The sequence below is a fragment of the Pinus tabuliformis genome, chromosome 6 (genome assembly GCF_031772625.1).
Source record: "Pinus tabuliformis cultivar Carrire ecotype Pingquan chromosome 6, CPIR1, whole genome shotgun sequence".
In the NCBI taxonomy this organism is placed as follows: Eukaryota; Viridiplantae; Streptophyta; class Pinopsida; order Pinales; family Pinaceae; genus Pinus; species Pinus tabuliformis.
In genome coordinates, this window is record NC_142292.1 from 433170052 (window position 1) to 433194119 (window position 24068).

Consider the following 24068-nt stretch of genomic DNA (forward strand, 5'->3'; position numbering starts at 1 on the left):
GACCTACTAGCCAATGTAGCTTCTAAGCTTTTGCCTTCTGATGATTACAGTCTTGATAGATTTTCTGTAGAATTGATTTTTAGGCCTTCAGTTCCTGATAATGTGACTAATTGGAGGGTGTTCAACCACGATGAAGATATTTTACAATTCTTGACCTCTGAGAAGTCCTATGATAACCAAATTATTGAAGAAAATGAGCATGACTCGCAGATGAAAGAAACGCCTCAAGAAAACTCTATTCCTAAACCAGTGGTGAAACTTGAAGACCTTTATGATATCAAAGACAGGTTTAAACCTGTAATTAATGCAAAACTTCAAAGTTCTACCCTTAGGTTTGAATTGATAAATCTAGGCACCAACGATGCTCCTCAAAACATCAACTTAGGAATAGGACTTTCCCAGGAAGAAAAGGAAGCATTCATTAGATTATTAAGAAAAAACAAACAGGTCTTTGCTTGGAAATATGATGACTTGAAGACATATGACACATCTATTATCCAGCACACCATTCCTATGCTTCCTGATCAGAAACCCATTCAGCAAAAGTTGAGGAAAATTCACCCAAACCTAGAAGGTCAAATAAAGTCAGAACTTAACAAGCTCCTGAAGGCCAAGATTATTTTTCCCGTTCGGCATTCAAACTGGGTTTCTAATATGGTACCAGTTAGAAAGAAGAATGGAGATATCCGAATTTGTATTGATTTCAGAAACCTCAACAAAGCAAGTTTAAAAGACAATTTTCCATTACCCACTATGGAACAAATACTTCAATCTGTGGCAGGTTCCGAATTAATGTCCTTTCTGGATGGTTTCTCAGGATACAACCAGGTCTTGGTTCATCCCGATGATCAACTCAAAACAACATTTAGGACAAAATGGGGAACATACGCATATCAGAAAATGCCTTTTGGACTTATAAATGCAGGAGCGACGTTCCAAAGAGCTATGGATACAGCTTTTAAAGGGTTAATTAATAGAACAGTGGTTGTCTATTTAGATGATATAATTGTATTCTCTAAAGAGAGGTCTAACCATTTGCATGATTTAAATCAAATCTTTCAACGATGCAAAAGGTACAGGATTTCTCTGAACCCTAAGAAGTCTTTTTTCGCTCTTGATCAAGGTAAACTCTTGGGCTTTATCGTATCCAAACATGGCATTTACATTGATCCCGATCGAATCAAAGAAATTTCTGAAATCCCATTTCCTCACAATAAGAAATCAATGCAGTCATTTTTAGGCCAGATCAATTTCGTTAAAAGGTTTGTTCCAGATTTTTCCCAAGTTGTTTTGCCACTGCAAGCAATGATTAAGAAGAATTCGGTCTTTAAGTGGGGATCGGCAGAGAAGGAAGCGTTTGATCTAATCAAACAATCGATAATCAACGCCCCAGCCTTAAGCACTCCAAATTTCTCCAATCATTTTACATTGTATACCATGGCATCCGATTTATCTTATGCCGCAGTATTAACCCAATTAAATGAAGACAACTTGGAAGATCCTATCTCATTCTTTAGCTCTAATCTTCAGGGTGCTGAATTGAATTACTCTGACGTAGAAAAACAAGCCTTTGCGGTTTTTAAAGCAGTCAAGCATTATAGATCCTTTCTTTTGAAAACCCACACAAAAGTTATAGTCCCTTTTTCTGCAGTCAGGCAATTATTAATTCAAAGGGAGTTGGGAGAAAAAAGAGCAAATTGGGTTACAGCGCTTCAAGAATATGACTTAGAAATTAAACCAGCAAAGATTGTTAGAGGTCAAGGTTTTTGCAGGATACTGGCAGGAGCATCCAACCTTCCAGAATCAGGAGAGACAAGCTCAATTGAAGAAGTTAATCAGCTAAGTTTCATCGATTCTCAATCTCAGTATGCAGATTTAATCTTTTTCTTAAAGAATGGCTATGCTCCCACGCATTTATCTTACACAAATAAAAGGGCCATTAGGTTAAAAGCAAAGACTTTCACTCTTATTGATGATGTGCTTTTTAGACGAAATTATGATTCTATCCTATTAAGATGTCTTGAAAAACCTGAAGCTCAAAAGGTTTTGCAGGAGCTTCATGATGGACCAGCAGGAGGACATTTTGGAGCAGACACAACAGCTCACAAAGTTATTCATGCTGGATATTATTGGCCTACCCTATTCAGAGATGCTCATGAATACGTAAGAAAATGTTTCAATTGCCAAACTTCTAGCGGAAGACAACGGAAATCAGCTTTCCCTCTGCAACCTGTCAACATTGAACAGCCATTTGAACAATGGGGATTAGATATCATCGGGGAAATTACTCCGCCATCTTCCAAACAACATAGGTATATCCTCACTGCTACCGATTATTTTACCAAATGGGTGGAGGCTATCCCATTGAAGGCAGCAAATTCAGAGGCAATCATTGAGTTTATAGACCAATTCATCATTACCAGGTTTGGTGTCCCAAACGCTCTTGTTTTTTATAATGCTTCCTATTTCTCAGGAAATGCTATATATGACTTTGCTATTAAGAGAGGGTTTAAACTGAAGTATTCTGCTAATTATTATCCCCAGGGAAATGGTTTAGCTGAATCTACTAATAAGAATCTCATCAAAATCATTAAGCGAACTGTTGAACAGAATCATAGAAACTGGCACAAATCTTTAGTGTTTGCATTATGGGCCGATAGAATAACACAAAAGGCTTCAATAGGTTCCTCTCCATTTAATCTGGTATATGGAAAAGAAGCCGTATTGCCTACCAATCTTGTTCTACCTTCTTTAGCCCTAGTACAATACATTGAAGAGATTCCTTCCTCTTCTATCCAGCTTAGACATGACCAAATCCTCAAGTTAGAAGAAGAAAGGGAAAAAGCTAGTATCACTCATGCCAAACATCAACAAATCATCAAAGCATCTTTTGACTTAGCTTCATCTGGGTCCAAACAGTTTCAAGTCGGTGACTTAGTTCTCAAATGGGACAAAGCCCATGAAGATAAAGGAAAGCATACCAAATTTCAGAAAATGTGGCTTGGACCATTCCAGATCTGTGAAAAGATAGGCCATTCAACCTTTATATTGCAAGACTTATCAGGGATGAGAGATTCTCTCCCTGTTAATGGCCTGATCTTGAAGAAATTCTTTAATTGAGAAGGCAATCCCTTCTCCTCTTTGTAGATTTGTGTAGTTTGTAGGATTGTTAGGAAATAAAACTGTGGGGTAACCTCCATTGACCTTTTGTTGTGTTTGAAGAAGCTGTCTCACAAAATAACATGAATATTTGCTTTTAAATAGTAGAATCCTCAATCAAAAGGATTAATTTCTGGGAAATTGGATATCTTTGTGTTCTGAAGTTACAATCTAATTTTTGAAGACTCCCTCAAGATGTAAAAGTTCGGTGAATCATTTTCTGTTTTCAAAGCTGGTCTCCCAAGGTTATCAATTTTAAGATAGGAACTAGCCCATTTTCAGCACCTTCAACTCTTCACCTGTCATCCATTTGCTCTTAAGGAGAAGATTGTTCACCCCATTCACTAAAGTTTATGGTTACTCAGAGTGTAATTCTAAAATATAAAAGATTAAAGATAAGAGGTCTTATTACAAGCCTGCTTACCATGTTCATAGGAAAATGGTTTGACTGACATTACCACTACTGCCTATCAAAACAGGGTGATGGCTTGAAATTTCAAGACAAGGGGTCTCATCACGAGCCAGCTTGTTCAGTCAAACTACTACCAGTGAATGGCATTGTCAACAGCTGGCCATCAAACCAGGACAATGGCTTTTTATCTTATCAAGAACAAAGAAGAAAAAACAGATGAAAATAAATTATGAAGGTATATTCTGAATTCATTCTGTTAGTCACATTCTTATGTGAATGGGAAAATGGACAATACTATGGTTAAAAGGTATCCCTGTCGAAACTATAAACGTTTGCTGGCAACAGAGGCTCTACCTGTGACAGAGGGGTTAATTATAAAAGCTGATTTGGGAAAGTTTCCTGTTTTATCATTATAAACCAACAGAAGCCTGTCTTTAAAAACTTAGAATGTATTTATTTTCTTGAAAGTAATGAGAGGAAGTCAACAGAATAAGTTCACTTGGTTCAGAATACATCGCTATCCAATTATATTAGAAGTTTCCCCTTATGATTGAATTTCTATTTTGGAAAAGTTTAAATATTTGCATTAGTTTCAGAGATAACTGGTTCTTCCAGCGAATCGCCAATTGTTGTGCCCTACAACAACCCCCCATTTCATATCATTCTTATTTGCAAAAAATTGACATATGGAATGGGTCCCTTTTAAAATTTTGGCATCAATGCTTGTATATTCAAAAAAGGCCGAGTAATCAAATGAGTTTTCATGTATTTAAGCCTTTTTGAATATTAATGTTTCAATAATAAATAATCTTTTGTTATTGCGATAAAGCGATCGCATATCGCAATGACATGAGTGATGCATTCAAGTGGCATGTTGGTCTCCGCCGATGCGATATCGCTATCGGCGATCGGCAATATTACACGCACATCAAGTAATGGCACATAACTCATGCCCCGACGCGACGCGATATCGGCGATCGGCTATCGGCGATACCTCATGTGGAACCGCTTTAAGTTATAAATCCCGACCCGATGCGATATCGCTATCGGCCGTCGGCAGAATTCCATTGCACTTTAGTAAGGCACCCGGTTCCTACCCCCGATGCAATGCGATATCGCAATCAAAAATCCCCAAACCACTTTATATGCACCTAGCTCTATTTCCATGCGCTAGCCCGATGCGATATCGCTTATCGGTCGTCGGCAGAATCTTTTGGTAATAATTGTGCAGCACCTATTCCCCGAAGCGATGCGATATCGCTCATCGGTGGTCAGCATTCTTAAAAGCCATTACTTAAAGCTTTAATTTTATATTGATATCCGGTTGACAAAGCGCGAATCCCAAAATGCCGTTAAATGCAAGGGATAAGGTAATGCGTGTGTATTTAAAAGATTTTGCCCCTTCGATTAACGAACACCTGCGCTTAACCGCCAGAATATCTGTTGCACGCTTAAGGGAGTCATTCACCCGGATAACGGTGTAATCATCACATTTAATGGGTAGCAGGCCTCAAATCACCATTAATGCATCTGCAATATCCTCCCAGCGATTAGATCCGCAGCCACTTTTGAAAATTAATCTTAACACGCTTCAAATGATATATCTATCCCGCTGTGAAGTGTCATTGTTATTGTGTTATTACGATTTCTCTTGCAATTGTGTAGAATTCGTCTGTTGAAAGAAGTCTGAGTATGATGGGGAAGAGATCCGAGAGGACCACGGGCTCTGCTGCTACACCTGTAGCAGGTCAAGCTGCCACAGATAAAAGGAAAGGCCTCATTTCAGACACTACGTGCACTGGTCTTAACAAGACTACATGGCAGGGCACATATAATTTATTAGAAGCTGAGCAACCGGAAGTTTCAGTGACAGAAGCTACTGCGGACGCACTCAAAAAGTCCGATGCTACTCTCAAAGAATTGGCCGATTCCTTTCTTCACAAGATTGCGGCTAGAGAGCAAGTCCTTCCCTACACTGATGTAGTGCGATGGGCAATCGAAGAAATTCCAATCATCGACAGAACAATCCATACAAGGGACGGAAGGATTTTCGGGTCGTTTAAGCCAGAGCACCTAAGGCAAATGTATCATTTTCCTGAGCCAGAGAAAATCTACATTAAAGACTTCGTGGAGAAGTTTGCAGCCGAAAATGAAGTACTATCCGAGCCCATTCGGGATTGGAGGCAGAACCCGGCCAAACACAAGCACGAAAGCTCGGGTAAGTACTCTGTTGATTCTTTGGCTTCTCCCTATTGCTATGCGGGAATTATGATGTGTAGGCTATGGGGGTTACATGACTCTGCCAATTTTGATATAGAAATGGTTCCCCTGATGGAGGCCGCTACTAATAGTATAATCATGGATTGGGCCACCATTCTTTCTGATAAGTTGACCGTAGCTATTCGGGACTTTAGACACAAATCTGTAGTCACCGAAAGAAAAATCCCCCCATTTTATTATAGTGCCTACATTATGGACACGTTGTGTTTTAATTCTGAGTTTCCCATCCTCGGTTGGAGGTGGACCACCCAAGACCCTTCGCCCATTCATTTGTACCATCAGAAACTGTGGAAGTCCTCTTACAAGGACCATTTACATCAAATTTTCAATGGTTTTATGGTTCCCATTCATTATTCCATTTTTGATCGGCCCATTCCCAAAATCTCCTATCTGGCTTCCTTCGACTTACCAGCTGTAGCAAGTTGGTTTGGAGAAGAGCATTTTACCTATATTATAGTCTATGGAAGCCAAGCCAAGCCGCATGTTCTCCCTCTGTATGTTCCAGACAAACTGTTAGCTCGAGAGATCTCCTACCAGATTATGGCCGAGAGTGTAACCCAAACTCTCAAGAAAGAGAAGAAGAGGGGCTGGCCCTCTTTTCCCTTGAGGATGGGTGTTTTTACTCTGCATAATCTTCTGCATGCAGAAAAGGAGGCTATAAATATACAAGCTTTATCCCTGCCCACTATGCCAGCCAGACTTTATGATCCAAGGAAGACTGCTTTCCTTGCCCTAGAACAGGCCAAACTGACAAAGGTTGACCATCAAGAGGATGAGTTTGATGACCTGTTCGCAGCTGCAGAATCAATAATCCAGACCAAAGAGCTTGCCAGGATGAAATACAATGATGAGAATTTAACTGAGTTCAATAAACTTAGAGAGCAGAGGTTGCAAACTCTGCCTCTAGATTTATTGTCACTAACCTCAGCGTCTTCCTCAAGCGAGCCTGGTCGGCAACAGACAAGCCAACCTCCTGTTATAACTAAAGAGCAAAAGAAACAACAGGAGGAAAGGCAAAAGAAGCTGCAGGCAGAGAAGCAGAGAAAGGAGCAATCAGAAAGGCAAAAGAAGGAGCAAATCGAAAAGCAGCAGAAAGAGCAGAAGGAAAAAGAACAGAGAAAGCAGAAGCAGATAGAGGAACAACGGAAGAAGGAAGAAGAAGAAAAACAAAAGAAAGAACTGGCAGATAGGCAGAAAAAGGAATTGGCGGATAAGCAAAGAAGGGAGGAAGAAGAGAAGCAGAAAAAGGAGTTAGAGGAGCAGCAACGTAAAGAGCTGGAGGAGCAGAAGAGGTTGGAACAAGAAAAGGAGAAGACTAAATCCCAGACAGAGCAACACAAACAGACCTCCATAGATCCTGAATTGCTTAAACAATGGAATCAATTCGATTCCATTATCAGTGGAAAAGAAAGCTCTAAAGGCACAGACACCTCCAGGACCGGCGATGCACCAGATACCACTTCTTCTCAGGTTCTAAGCGGAACCAGCGGCCCACCCATGTCAAAGGATGTCGAGGTAATCACCAAAGACCCTTCCGATCAGATTGTGCTCCAGGTGGAAGATATTCCTCCCCTGGACGTTTTCTACAGCCCCAGGCACAAGGCAGTTGTAAAGCGCTCAAGGAAGAGACGAAGGCTTGATCAACCTTCCATCTTTCCTGAGCAAACAGTCACGGGCAATGTGGTCTGGAAGGAGGAATTGGATCCCTCCGATGATCTGACAAAGCTGTCACAGTATGCGGGAGCTTATTCCGCAGCAACCATTGACAAGGCATCGGAGGTAAGTCTTCTCTTGAAAACCAAAGACCAAGAAATTGGTGCATTACAAGCAGAAGTAGCGGAGGCGAAAAGCAAGGTGGCGCAGACAGAAGAGCAGTTGCTGGCACAACAGCAAGAAAATAATATATTGACCCAGCAACTGCAAGCTGAAAAACAGAGGATTGACCAGAGTGCAATCCAAAAGCAGAAAGAATTAACGGAGGCATTGGCACAATTGAGAGCGGCAAATGAGCTAATGGTGAAGTCAAAAGATGAGCAAATCGCTCAACTATTAGCACAGCTCGAAGATATCAAAGGCACCAAGAAAGTGGAGACTTTCAGAGCAGAAGCAGCTGAAATAAATGGCGCATTAATATCTCTGGTTAGACTCCTGTGCCGACAACTTACCGAGGTTGAGCCATTATGTGAAATATCTACAACAGTATGTAAGCAAATAGAAAAGGCCAGAAATGAGCTGGATCAAGCCAAAGAAACTATAGCCGAATATCTTGATTGGCAAGATACTGATGTAGGGAAGGCAGCGAACTTGCCTAGAATCTATGAAACATACAAGGACATACTCTTCATGGAATGGAACACTCAGATGATGAAAGCGGAAAGGGCAGCTTCAAGGCGTAAATTGATTGCTAGCAATATTGTTGATTTAGTCAACAATACACTCTATTTGGCCAACATGATCTCTCAGTGCACACCTGGAAGCATAACCACGACGAATATGATTGAACAAACAAGTTATCATGAACTAGAGGAAAAGAGAAAGTTAATCGCCGGAGTAAATACGTTAACCTCCGACGCATATTGGCTCTTTCTAATCAAGCCGCACACTCAAAGGTCGGCTCTTAAGTGTTTAACAGATGCTCTCGGATGCCTGATCCCTGACATTCAGGATGCCACATATGATGCACAGCTCACGTCGCGCCTCAACACTCCACTAGAAGTTGAGCCAATGCTGGCGATATGTCAGCTGAGGTTTAAAGGCAAAGAGCCCGCCTGATGAAGCATTGCCGCCGACTGCCAGATCGCCAAAGAAAATGAAAGAAAGATTTATTGATGCCTTTTAAATAGCTTTTCAGTTTCTTAGATATTTAGAGTAGCTTAGTATTTATAGACCCTTTCATGTTTTTATAAAGGGTCGTAAAATTTTGTAATAGACTTAAAGGCTGAAGTTTGCACTACTGTGCTTCAGCCTATATTCTTTTGTGAAACTCGACCGATAGTTCTTAATTCATCGAGAACGTTGTTTTATGCAATTGCGCACTATTGTCTCTTGTTTGGAATGCTTTCTGGTTTGAAGGAAGGACTGCGACATAGCGATAAATATACTGGATTGTTAAGCAGCTTACATGGTACTATTATCTGCATCTGTGTCCTTTCCTTTTATATGAATTGCTATGTTATTATTTCTTTTGCTATTGTTGAATACATGTATGCGCTGTAACAGCAAATATTCATTTCATTCCACTATTGGATGTTTTGTGATATGCTCTCTTTTTAATCATGCATGTAGCAATGATATGAATGATAAGGTGTAGTAATTCTCTATTATCGCTCTGCATAACTAATTATGCAGAGCAATCTTAAATGGTTTAAACATCTATGCTTTAGCGCTAGAGTCATCTATATGCCTGCCTTATAGCACAGATTATCTAACGCTACACTCTAAAGATTGATAAGTCCCGGGATTAGTTTATAGTTCGTATATTTAGCCGATAGTTTTAGTTGTTTACTTATTTCCATCATACCTCATAAGTCACTCATCCATTCCGTTTACTTATAATCTTTGCGAAACTGGTCCCATCATCCCCAGTCGGAGCCACTATTCCAAACGGAAAAGGAGCTGTACTAAGGTCCGGACTGGGTGGTTTCCCTAATGTTGTTGCAACGATTTTCGGGGCCTCAACAGATCCATATATGTTGATGGATATACATGTTTTTCTCTCTCTTTTCCTGTTCACAATATTGACATACATGTTTTAACTGATAAAGTTAATAACGAATGGGTTTAAAGCTCTATTTCTTTTGATTAGAATCATGGAAGAATGCATGTAAGGGAATCTTATGCAATCTTTGGGAATAAAAAGGGCAAATTATGCTCATGGGCATTTTAGGAATGTTTAATAGTTGTGTATTTTTGAGGCCTGACTTTAATTTTTTTTTGAGGTTCAATATCATAGAGTTGTATGCTCTTCATGAATGTATATTCTTTTCATACTAATGTAAATGCTTACAATTGTTTCCTAGGAAAAATTAAATATAAACAATACAACCCCTTGGTCATCAAAATAGGTTGTCGAATGATGATTCACATAAATATAAATTAAAACATTGTCATCAATAGAACTATTGACAAAAACTTCAACGCTAATCATAATGATCAATAAATCAAATGCCCAATTAATACCTTAATTGATCATTCAAGAATATGGATTAGAAGTTACAAAACTAAATAATTTAAGCTATCTCATTCATAATAACTTATTTGATCTAAAAAGACTCAAGTGAATTATGTTTACTATATATTGACTCTATTGAAATTTCACCCCATGAATATTTTATTTCTCTCTCATTTCCTTTTCTTTTCTTAAAAAATGATAATAGGAAATAATAGCACAATGCTCCTATAAAAGTTGAAAAGAGCATAGATAATTAGAAAGGTAAAAAATAAATAAGCCTTGTGAGTAGATCCACAACGATTGATCCATAGCCAACCTTTAGGAAAACCAAAAAAATAACAATTAGAGAATAGAATTGCCCGGTTTCTGTCGCTGCCTGGAAAATTGTCCAGCTCCAGCTGCCGGCAATCTCTCCACCCGTCGCCACCCTCCCCTAGCTCCACCACCATCCATCCACCGCTCCGAATTCACTTCCTGACATTTCCACGCAGATTGGATCAGAGCTGGCACTTCCTGACATTTCCACGCAGATCGTATCAGTGCTGGAATTGCCGCTGCGGAGGAATAATGCCATTGCCAATTTGAAATGGAGGAATTGCGAATTCGTAAGCTGCTCACTCACCTTCCTCCTCTACTCGGTGCCTCCCACTCTGCAATTCCTCTACTCTACAGCTCGCCACCCCGGTACACTGGACTAACACACCTTTCCATGAATGAGTGCACCAAAACAATGGATGCAAGAGAAGAATTTGCATCATTTTAAAGAAGTAGAGTTAGGTGGCTGACAATTAAACGAAGAAATGATGTAGCATACCCAAAAAAATGTCATTTGTTATTGAAGTATCAGGTTTGTTCGGCTATTTAAATTTCTTCAGTCATATTAACCGCCAGTTTGGAGCCATTAAAACCCTGAATTATTTGTAAAAGTTCAACAGGTTGCAAAATTGCAAATGTCAGTTTTGGATTATTTTGCAGAATTGCAAATGTCAGTTTTGGATTATTTTGCAGAATTGCAAATGTCAGTTTTGGATTTATTTCTTTCTTGTTCTTTTATGGATAAAGTGCTTGAAATCTCCCAACGCAGGCTGACTTTATTCTCTAATGATGATATGCAATAAATCAAATTTTGCATTTCTGTTATTCCTTATCCATCGCAGTTTGAGTGCAAGGGAACGTTGGTTATCAAGCAGATACAATGTACCTATTTGGTTATTTTGTTTGGAATTTGGTAAAACAAAGTTCATGGCTTCTATCTAGGTGTTGTTTCAAAAAAAATTACTGAAAATTTTGGGCCAATTTGGGTACCTAGGATCAATAAACATGGTAAAACCATATAGTAAATCATAATCCTTGGGTTGATTTGGATACCCAATATTCTTAAACATGGTGAAACCATGTACTAAACCATAATCCAAAAAATTATGTGATCATTCTCAAATCAGGCTCCTTTTATATACAATATGTGCACCACATACAGGAGAGATCCTTCTCAACCTTGCAAACTGAAGTTAAAAGCAAAACTGAAATTTTATATGAATCGTAATCATCACCATGGAATTTCTGCCGTAAACGAATGGCCCAATGCATGTTACATACAAATGTACCTCTGTAAATAGAATTAAATTTGGAGCTTCTGTGGTAAAAAATTCTGCTGTAAATGAATGGCCCAATGCATGTTACATACACATGTACCTCTGTAAATAGAATTAACTTTGCAGCTTCTGTGATAAAAAATTCATGTCCCCGGACTCCAGAGTCATCTTCATTGCATAGAAATAAATTAAATGATAATTTTAAGAATGGCAATAGCGACTATAAATGAGAGGGCACTGTGCAGAAAAAATGAGCTTAAATGGGTTGCATCACTAGTGGAATTAGGATTAGCTGGTAGAGCATCAGGGGATATGGATTGCTTTGGAGGTGAAACTCTAGAACTACTTGTATAAGATGTGTCTGGGCTGCCAACTGAGGAAGGGCCAAGGGGAGACTGAAGTGGTGTAATATTTGATGGTGCTGGTGTTGATGCTGAACTGTTTCTATACTCCAAATCATAACCTGAAACCATAAAGGATGTGAGACAATTAGTCAAAGCATGTTCCTGAAACTCACCATCACAGAAGGCATGGAGAAGATATTCAATTAATATATCAATATGCTTTACTCCCCAACAAATATCCGTTTTCTAGAACCAGATTTAAGTGGGCACTTACAGTTGGCTTCCTTCCACCCCAGTTTAAGCTCGTCCCGGTCAAAGACAATTTGATAACCTGACATGAAATTCTCTGCATCAAAGAAGAAAATGGCATCGTAAGAGTTAAAAACCAGAGCAATGACTTACTTTAATAACAACACATAACATAGATGCTATATCAGAGCTGAAAATACATAAACTTACTGCCATATAGGAAGGGTTAATGAATGCAGTAGATCAGCCCATCCACTATTATGTTGGTGAGGGGGATGTTACTTCTCTGGACACCATATTGGGTTAAGGATCATTGTATATAGGGAATTATGTGATGCTGCGGAAAAGACCTCATAAAAATGTGGGATAGCACACAAAAGGAGTGGAGATTTTAAAGTCACATTGTGTATTTGACATTTTATCATTCATTGTTTACTCTCACACACCCACCAACACAGCAAGTCCCCCAAAGGAGGTGGGAGGAGGTCAAGAAAGCACACATATCCATCCACCAACTAATCAACCATTATGTTAGTAGGAAGGTCACTACCCCTTATCCTGGGTTGCTGTATAAGAAAGAGAGATATATGGGTCCCTTGTTTAAGTCCCCCAAAGGAGGAGGGGGAGGTCAAGAAAGCTTAAGTCTCCCAAAGGAAGATGGGGAGGTCAAGAAAGAGTACATATCCATCCTGCAACTAATCAACCATTATTTTAGTAGGAAGGTCGCTACCCTTTATCCTGGATTTGTGTATAAGAAAGAGAGATATCTGGGTCCCCTGTTTCTACTATCACCAATGCATTAATCTTAACAGGCTTCTGCATCATAGGTATAATGGATTCAACAATTATTCACATATTTAACAATGGTAGCCAAAAAATAGTTCCTGGAAAAATAAATTGAACAGGGACCCCAAACTTTATCAAAATTGTTTGAATACAGATGTTTACTGTTCATGCCAAAATGAACATTCTTTTAGACCTAGTCATAAAAGAACATTCGTCTATCTAGAAAAGGATAATAGGTCAAAAGCAAACATTCCTTTAGACCTAGTCATAAAAGAACATTCCTCTATCTAGAAAAGGATAAGAGGTCAAAAGCAAACATTGCTATGATAAATCATCAATGCATTTGAACAACAAAACTTTGGAAAGCACAAAACCAATTAGAAAAGCAAGTTTCGATGTAGCCATCAACACATGCTTTAGATGGGAATAAATTAGCCTTATAACATCTTTTCAATAATCCAGTTTACCTGTCCTAAAAAGCACAAGCAGTTTGCTGCTCTGAAATATATCTTATGTTTCAACACTAGAAAGTGTGGGATGATGGTCTGAATGAGGCACCACATTACCATGAGAAGGGAGGCCCAAGCTTGAGTGCTTGGAAGGGAAGTGGAGTTGCCATCCAATTTTGTGGGTAACAGGGAAAACTACTATGGGGAAGAGGAGGCTGCTAAGATTATTGTGAACTTAATCGTGTCCTCAGTGATCTATCACTGTTATTAGAGCTTCTTGTGAGTTTATTTAGGCTAGAGGCAGAAAGTAAAATAACAAAGAATAACTGACGAAGGAAAAAAGACTAACTAGGGTTTATTTTTTGCCTTCTTTAGTGTGTTAATTAACTACTTGCATGAAAGAAAAGAGAGTTAGAAATGAAAGGATGACGACCTAATTAACCTCTTTTTCCATCTAATTGAAGCAGCAAGCATTAAGAAAATTTTCGAATTCCCTTTAACGAGTAAGCAAACTAGGAAGGGAACCTAGGGTTTATTACTGTCCTAGGTGGTTGAAAGCCTTTAACCCTCATATACTGTAAGTCTATCACAAGCTACAAGGGCTTAAAGGAAAAGAGTCAAACAAGAAGTAGCAAAGAGGGTTAGAGTCTAGACCCTACTCTATGTACTTGTGTAGCACTTCTCACATTTTGAAAACAAGTTTAGATATGCTATCTCCTAATGAAATGAACAATAGCAATAAACAAATTACACAACTAAAGATGAATCAGGAAAATGAAAGTATGCATGACCTGTATGCCCTCAGTTGTGAAGGTTATCTCCTCATCCAAAGATTTGCATTGAAATCCATTTAAGTAGGAGAGATTGGATTACTAGATGTGAATAAGGGACCATGTCAACAACTCAATCAAACTAACCTAAGCAGCAAATGGAGGGTTAATCTAAAAGGAGAGGAAGAGAACAATTGCAGAAACCTCCAAATAGGTGGAGGGTTCATAGAGACAAAAAACACCAACAAGCCTAAGAGAGGAAGGTGGAAGGAGATCATGAGATCATTGCAGAGTGTTCAAATCGACAGTTTTGGTATTTCCAAGAGTGAGAATAGAAACCGTTGGTTAGGTGGCTTTTTGAAAAGAGTCAAATCATAGATTTTGGCTGAATGTACATAGTCAAATGGGCCTAACCATAGGTAATTTCCAAAAAGCCCACTCTCTGTAATGCAGGAAAGTGTGGAAGCTGGAAATAGGTGTGTTAGTCTTAAAATAATCTACAATTTGGAGTGCATGCCTAGACCACTAATTTATAGGAAATCTAATTAAGTGTGTGACTCCAACAGTATGCTCTAATGGATTAGGTACGTTTGGGGGACTCAAAGGAGGTTCCTCAACTAATACCCTAACAAGTGCATGAGGCCCAAGGCAGATCCTAATTAGAAAGGGAGGGATCCAAGTGGGTTGACCAAAGCATGTGTTATAGCCAGATATATAACCAAGGAAGGCCAAAGATGGATGGAGGACACACCAATGGCACTAGACATCAATTGAGAAACCAGAATCATAAATGTAGACCAAGATAAGGGACTCAAAAGGATGTTCTTCAACACATAAGAGCCATCACTGAAATGGATAGGAAGAACTTGATGTTATTCTAGGGTGAGCCATGTATAGTCGATGCACTACAAAATACCCACCTCGATGTCATTCTAGGGTGATCCATGTATAGTCAATGCACTATAAAATACCCACACATCAATATGCGGTGGGATAAGTGTGTGGTAAGAGTGAAAAAGCCAAATACTGCATAAAATAACATGAAATATATAAGCAAATATGTTCAACATTCGATAAATATCCAGACTATTTCTCTCCCGTTAGTACTTTGGTAGTACCTGTAAGTAGATTAATCATGGAATCCACACTTACCAATATTTCTTCAAGATATACTAATTGTAGGATGTAAAAGTGAAATAATGAAGAAAACTAGAAACTCAACAGCCAAGACACGAAACTGAATAAGAAACTGAATTGGAATTAAAAATGAATCTCAGCGTTTTTATTTCATGGGCATTCGATAGTTTTATATCACCAACTATCGTTACATAACTAATTATTCGGTATACAACTGTCTATTTACATTTACCTAAAGTTACTAATTCATTGTCAAACTAACAAACTCCACCTTGACAACAATTCTCCCATTCATCATCTTCAGTGCAAGCCAAGAGAAGCTAAACACCACCGCAGCTTCTTTACTGTAACCGGTTTTGTGAATATGTCTGCACAATTTTCTCGTGTATGGACCTTTTTAAGAGCTACTTTTCCGCCATCGATCACATGTATCAGAAAATGATACCTTACATCAATGTGCTTGGTTCTGCTGTGATGGGCAGGGTTTGTAGCCAAGTGAATAGCACTTTGACTGTCACAAAGTACATTCACTTTCTCCTACGTTTTTCCAATTTCATCGAGCAGACCCTTTAACCAAATTGCTTCTTTACTAGCATCTGAAGTAGCAATATATTCGGCTTCGGTAGTGGACAATGCAACTGTTTCTTGAAGCTTTGACATCCAACTAATTGCTCCACCTGCAAGAGTAAAGACATAACCTGTAGTAGATCTTCTTTTGTCCAAATCACCTGCATAGTCAGCATCTACATATCCGCAGACTAATCCTTCACTACCGTTAAAGACGATGCAATGGTCACTTGTGCCTCTTAGATATCGAAGCACCCATTTCACTGCTTGCCAATGTTATTTACCTGGATTTGCCATGAACCTGCTGACAACTCCAACTGCATGTGAAATGTCAGGTCTTGTAGATACCATCGCATACATTAAGTTGCCTGCAACGTTTGCATATGGTACATGAGACATATACTGCTTTTCTTCATCAGCTCTAGGACTCAAAACTGAAGAAAGCTTAAAATGGGAAGCTAAAGGAACATTAACAGGTTTCACATTATTCATAGAGAACTTTTCAAGTACCTTCTCCACATACGTCTGTTGTGACAACCAAAGCTTACCATTTTCCCTGTCTCTGTGTATCTCCATGCCCAAGATATGTTTTGCTGCTCCAAGATCCTTCATATCAAACGTTCTAGAGAGTCGAGTCTTTAACCTGTTGATCTCTTCCATGCTTTTGCTTGCAATAAGCATATCGTCAACATAAAAATCTAAGATAATGAATATTCCATTGGAACTTTTGAAGTACACACAATGATCATACTCACTTCTTATAAAGTTCTGGCTCACCATGAAGGAATCAAACTTCTTGTACCATTGTCTGGGAGACTGCCTCAGACCATACAATGATTTCATGAGCTTGCAAACTAATCTTCTGCTGCGACCTCGTACAAAACCTTCTGGTTGTTCCATGTATATCTCTTCGTTCAAATCACCATGTAGAAAAACTGTTTTAACATCTAACTGTTCTAACTCAAGATTAAGCAACGCAGTTAGTGCCAACACAGTACATATAGAAACAAGTTTTACAACTGGAGAAAAAATCTCATGAAAGTCTATACCTTCAACCTGAGAATACCCTTTTGCTACCAGTCGCGCCTTATACCTTTCAATACTACCATCAACTTTCCGTTTCAACTTGAAGACCCATTTACATCCAACAACACTTCTCCCTTCAGGAAGCTCTACAAGATCCCAGGTATTGTTTTTGGCTAAGGAGTCCATTTCTTCTTCCATAGCCATTTTCCATTTCTCGCTATCTGTATCATCTACTGCTTCCTGATAACAAGAAGGTTCTCCATCTTCAGTAACCAAAGCAACAAATGAAGCAGAATCTTCATACCTTTTGGGAGTTTTCCTTTCCCTTATAGACCTTCTCAGAGCGACTGATTGCTGAACTGGTTCAGAAACTTGCACTGGTTCAAAAGCTTCAACGACTTCCTTTGTGTCTTCAACACCTTTGTCTCCAGAAGTCTCTCCTTCCTTTCGACTGTCACCGAAAGATCTAGCCTCCAACTGAACTCGTTGACTCGGCGATACCTGTTCCTGTTCAATTCTTTCAACATTTGATTTTAACAAAGAGGATTCATCAAATGTTACATCTCTACTAATGACTATCTTCCGCAATGTAGGATCCCACAACCTATATACTTTCACTGCATAGTCATTCCCAACAAAGACATAACATTTCGACTTTGGATCTAATTTTGAACGCTGATTTTTCGGAATAAGAGAATAAGCATCACAACCAAATATCCTCAAATGAGAATAGTCACAAGACTGACCTGTCCAAACTTCTTCAAGAATTTTACAATCAATTGCTACTGAAGGTGATCTGTTAACTAAATAACAAGCAATATATATTGCTTCTGCCCGCAACTCCTTTTGCAAGTTAGCATTGGAGATCATGCTTCTGGCTCTTTCCATAAGAGTTCGATTCATACGCTCAGCAACACCATTTTGCTGAGGAGTATAAACAACAATTTTGTGTCTAACAATGCCCTCATCCTTACAGTAGTGTTCAAATTCAACAGAAGTGAACTCACCACCATTGTCAGTTCTTAGACATTTAATAGATTTTCCTGTTCTTTTCTCTACCATTACTTTAAATTGTTTAAAGACATTTAATACATCAGCTTTCCTTTTTAGCATATAGACCCAAACTCTATGAGAGTAATCATCAATGAACGTTAAAAATACAATGCACCTCCATATGACACAACAGAGGAAGGCCTCCACAGATCAGAATGAATGTAGTCTAAAACATCTTTACTATTATGATTTCCAACTTTAAATCTTTGTTTACACTGTTTTCCATACACACAATGTTTACAGAAATCTAAATTCAAGGATTTCAGACCGGGAAGAGATTTACGTTTCATCAGTATATGAAGACCTTTCTCGCTCATATGACCCAAACGCTGATGCCACAGACGAGTACCTGCTTCTTCCTTTTCTGACGCAACCGTTGCTTCACCGACCTGAGTACTTCCTTTTAACCTGTAAAGATTTCCGACCTTTTTTGCCTTCATAACCAGAAGGGCTCCTTTGAAGACTTTCAAGACGCCATCCTGACCTGTAAACTTATAACCATTTGAATCCAACACTCCCAAAGAGATTAAATTTTTCTTCAAATCAGGTACATGTCTAACACTAGTTAATGTCCTAACTGTGTTATCATACATCTTAATCCTAATATCTCCCATCCCAACAGTCTGACATGACATATTGTTACCCATAAACATAGAACTACGTTTACATTTTCATACGAAGTAAACCAATTTCTATGTGGGCACATGTGATGCGAAGCACCAGAGTCTAACAGCCAGCTATCAAAACTCTGAGAGACATTACATTCAGGTGAAGTTTCATCTATCATACACAACTCTTCAGCAGATAAAACTTCGTCTACCATACCTGAATCGGCCTGATTCGCTTCGTTCTTCGGGTTTTCGGATTCCTTCCATTTCCAACAGTCCTTCTTCAAGTGTCCAACTTTACCGCAGTTCCAACATTTTGCCTTACACTTCTTGCCCTTTGATTTCGACCTGGAAGACCCCCTTGGTTTTTCTCCTCTTTCCTTTGAGCGTCCTCTAGTGACCATGGCTTCTGATGCAGTTGTTTCAGTGCTAGATTTCCTTCGTACTTCTTCAGACAGAAGAGCTCCCACGACTGATTGAAACTTCAAAGAATCAGCAGAGCTGAAACTGATTGAAGTTACGAAGTGATCCCATGATTCAGATAGAGAACACAGCAAGGTTATGGCTTTATCTTCTTCTTGTATTTTGACTTCCATATCTGTTAATTGACAAATTAGTGTATTAAAAACATTCAAATGTTCTGCAACATTTGAACCTTATTTCATTCGAAGACTGTATAACTGTCGTTTTATATAAATTCTGTTGGTTAATGATTTTGTCATATAGAGTTTTTCAAGTTTTTCCCACAATCCTTACGCCGTAGTCTCTTCAACAATGTTGAAGAGAACTTCATCCGCTATAACCGGATGGTACTGAGAGCTCGGGCATCCAAGTCCTCCCAGTCTGAAGTAGTCATGGTTGTAGGTTTCTTAGTTACCCCATCCAATGCCTTGTGCAACCCTTGTTGCACAAGCAGATCCTTAACCTTCAATTTCCAAAGATAAAAATTGCTCTTTCCGGTGAATTTCTCCACCTCGAATCTTGCATTCGACATCTTGGCCATTTTTCCTCCTTCCTAGGGTTTCAGTCTTTCTAGGGTTTTATATTTCCTTTTTTTTTTAGGTTTTCCTTCAACTAAAGAGTATATCTCCTTATTTCTCCAAATAGAAAGAACCCTAAGGAGTATATCTCCTTATTTCTCCAAATAGAAATAAAAACCCTTAAAATTTTTCTTTTCTTCAATAATAAAAAAAAAACTGTCTCCTTATTTCTCCAAAACCCTTAAATTTTTCTTTTCTTCAATAAAAAAAAAAACTGTCTTCTGTTCCTCCTATTTCACTCACACATTCCTTTAAAAAAATCTGAAACAATTTCTGAATACAAGCCCAGAATTATTTAGCAATGGCTGAAAAGAAAAAATGATACCCGGTCTGGAATGCTGACCTCCTGACAGAGATAACTCTCACGCTGGATGCCTGACAAAGACTGAAACTCCTCTCACGCAAGTTCTGAAACGTGCACCGGTTCTGGAACGCTAACCTCCTGACAGAGATAACTCTCACGCTGGATGCCTGACAGAGAATGAAACGTGCACCGGACCTCCTCTCACGCAGGTTCTGAACCTGAAAGAGATAACTCTCACGCTGGATGCCTGACAGAGACTGAAACGTGCACCTGTTCTGGACTGCTTTCTTTCACCAGTTTTGGACTCTCGCTGGATGCCCTCCCTTCAAAGCGGGTTCGTTTTCTTCCACGCTCAAGGTCTGATACCACTTGTAGGATGTAAAAGTGAAATAATGAAGAAAACTAGAAACTCAACAGCCAAGACACGAAACTGAATAAGAAACTGAATTGGAATTAAAAATGAATCTCAACGTTTTTATTTCATGGGCATTCGATAGTTTTATATCACCAACTATTGTTACATAGCTAATTATTCAGTATACAACTGTCTATTTACATTTACCTAAAGTTACTAATTCGTTGTCAAACTAACACTAACTATAAAGGATGGCCAGCAAAAATGATATAATAAACCTTTTCAAAAAATAAAAATAGGTTATGTGTGCATGAACTTATGATTGATAATTGATATACTTGAGCTTTGAACCACTGCCAGACAGTAACCTAAAAGCTTCCCAGTCTGCCATAATCACTTTAGAATCATGGCCAAAAATTGTTGTTTTTAGTATGTTGTTTAGCCTAATCCATGCGGTAGCAGTCATTCATTGGCTGGTATATCTCATGTTTGTTTTATAGGAACTCGGAGATAATGACTGGAATATTGGTTTTATGGAACACAACTCACAAATTCCAGATTAATACTAACCTGTTTGCCTTTGGAATTGAAATAGGCAAAATAGACATCACATTTGCAGATGGCTTTGTTTAAATTCATTCAAGTTTTTGCTTAAAACCTGTGAAATGTCTCTCCCATAATTTTACTCATTAAATCTGATTTAACCTTCTTTCATTCGAAGCTTCATTTGTCCCTGATAGTATGACAAAAATGACCTTATCCTTCTTTGCACGTCCATGCCTCAATGCCTGGCCTGTAGCTTTGTTTACAAGGGAAAATGCAGTAAATCCTTCATTGTCCTTGGCCTTCACACTCCATGAAGTATCCATGATCCATTGCTGCGGATCAAAAACATATAATCGACCAATCATTTCACATATGCAAAATAAATACTAATCTCTATCACAAACCTTGTTTTTGTTTGGGTTGTTTACAATAACAGAGAGTAAAATTTAATCTCTACCATCAACCAGATTTGGGTCTGGCTCACACATACATACATATAAAAATCTAATCTCTCTCACCAAACTGATTTGGGTCTTGTTCAAAGAGAGAAAAAGTGATGTCACCAACTTGGCTTGGGTCTGATTCATTTGCTGGAGCCATGACAATACTTCCATTTCTACCAGCCAAGAAGAAATCAGGATTGGCTTCACAATATATCTTCATAATCTCTCCTTGAATAGGTTGTGGATACTGACTCCCATGAGGAGCCTAATATGGATGCTGGGGCTCAAGGTGGTGGTGTCCAAATGGGTTATGCATTCTCTTAGACCTTCACACACAACATTCATAGCCACCTCAAATCTCGGACAATTGAGACTTATAGGAATCCGAACTCAACATTTTCTTGCTCACATTAGTGTAAATCTCCTTGACCACAATTTGGAATGTAGACAATACATTTGTATTATCCAGAGCCGAGGTCTCAATGAAGAACCGCCCCTTTGATTCAACAAACTTCTTCCCATCTTCCACAGGAACTTCCCTTATATGAGCTAAATCAGACTTATTCCCCACAAGCATTTTCACGACATTGCCATCAACATGCACTGCAACATCAAAATTTACATGATTTTGAAAATGGCTTGCAACATCACATAGATGACAACCAAAAGCCAAAGTCAATTTCAAAGATGCTCTATAAGGCATTACAATAGTAATTGCTTGCAATGAAAAAGCCAAAGCCAGAGCCAATTTCAAAGATGCTCTACAAGGCATTACATAGAAACTGCTTGCAATGTTAGTATCATAACTAAGTAAGATGCTATCACATCAAACCCAAAGATGATCCACAAGAGGCAGTTATACAGGAATCAAAAAGGGAAATACTTGCACTGTAAAATTTAATTATCCTAAGTCTCTCGGTTCCTTCATACTGTTATAACAATTTTATATGTAAACACTATATTATTTTGTAAACATTTCCTTTGCCTAAGGCCAAAGTGGAGATTAGTCCACTATGAGCTTTTAAATAAAGAGACTGAGAACTATGTTGGGTTTAAACTTCAAATTTGAAGAAATACAGATCTTTTCAGGACAGCAGGAGAAAAAAATCATGAAACAAACTAGGTGATGCAAACACTACACATTCATTGACAACTAGGTGTGGAGCGATAAAAAGGTGTCTTTTAAACTCCTAATTACCTTCACATTCATTATCAACCCAGGGACGACTTTTTATTTCAAGAGTGTACTCCGTCTGAGGCAGTTATTTACTCAAGAGTAATGTTTTGTAGTATAGTGCTTAAAAGCTACAAAAGTAAATGAATGCTTTGAAATCCAACTATTCACTCAGCAAACATCAAGTGAGGATACAGTAGCAATAACTCATTCCTCTAAAGATTGATGCAATTGAAATCAAACTGGAACAAGACAATCAATCTGGGAACGAGGAAGCAATAACCAATGTTCTCTACAGTTGACAGTCCTGCTTTAAAGCAATCAAAAGGAAATCGAACTTGAACTAAAGCTTCCATTGGAAGTAAACTAGGAAAACTCTTTAAAATAAAACTGGTGCAATTAATCAATAGAAATGAACAACAAAGTAAATGGGTGCATGTCTACAACTTAACTACTTCAAAAGGCTAAATCACACCAAGCATTGCATCAGTCGAAGTTTCGGTAGCAATAACCCATCCTTTTGGAAACTGATGAGAACAAATCCGAGGTTTGGGAGCTAGGTAGCAGATGCTGGGGCTCACTACAGCCTGAGATCATCCTTGATGAATATAAATGAAATGGCAAGTAAAGGAAATAACGATAAAATAGAACAGCACATCAGCCAAGGGTTTGGTGGCAATAACCTATCCCTTTCATAACTGATGGGAGCAGATCAGAGGTCTGGGATCCAAATAGCAGAAGCTGACACTCACGACAGCCTGAGTCTGTCCTTAAGAAATGGCAAGTAAATGAAACAACAAATCAGCAATCTTGAAATAGACCAACAATTGAAATGGAATAAAACCTAAATATGAATGTACAACAATCCAAATCAAGCACGCAACACACTTATCATTAAAAGGGATAGTAATCCGAGCTTCGATACAATATGCATGAATCACAGTTATAAAGTAACAGCAATTGTAACGGAACAACAATCCCGAATAAACAACAGTCACAATTTAAGAATACATCATACAGTTGTACCGATTTAGGAACATACAACGCGGTTAATCTGTAATCGAATGACAATCTGTAAGGAACAACAATGTTATATCAATTATCAAAAGGAACATCAATGCGATAGAAAGTTAAAATGATAACATAGCATTCCTGTTGTAGATAACGATAGTATCCAATCAAGTATATCTAATAGCGCTGATATGTAAAATAGTAAAGTGCATCAGATTACTGAACAGAGTAAAAGAAAGAAATCAAACCACACATGAAGCATAAAGATATAATACAGCAGCAACGTACCCCACCGGAGGTTGGGCCCTTAGCCACCAGCGGATGCTGCTGGGTTACTTCGGGATCAAAGATGAAATGGCAACTAGATTTATATTAAAATATCAAAGTAGAGTTACAGTGGATTACAACAAGAAATCTCTCAATCTCTCAGCCATTATCCATTCTCTCTGCCATCCTCAATTCTGAATCTCTAATTCATCCTCAATTCCATCATTCGAATCCCTCTGAAATCACCCCCCTCTCTGATCTCTGTTGTGATTTAAATAAAGAGAGATCAGAGAGCAGTTACAATCAAGATAAGTACAACATGATT

General features: G+C 38.5%; 1 protein-coding gene across 1 annotated transcript in view; it reads right to left on the reverse strand.

Annotated features, from left to right (window-relative positions):
- LOC149259157 (uncharacterized) overlaps positions 1-22063 on the reverse strand; it is a 46020-nt gene extending 23957 nt beyond the window's left edge. The window contains exons 1-3 of the mRNA XM_089453459.1: positions 21701-22063; positions 21058-21180; positions 19969-20165 (exon numbers count right to left, since the gene is read on the reverse strand). Coding sequence (XP_089309585.1) covers positions 19969-20165; positions 21058-21180; positions 21701-22063 — 683 coding nt within the window. The remainder of the gene's footprint in view (positions 1-19968; positions 20166-21057; positions 21181-21700) is intronic.
- Between the last annotated feature and the right edge of the window lie 2005 nt (positions 22064-24068).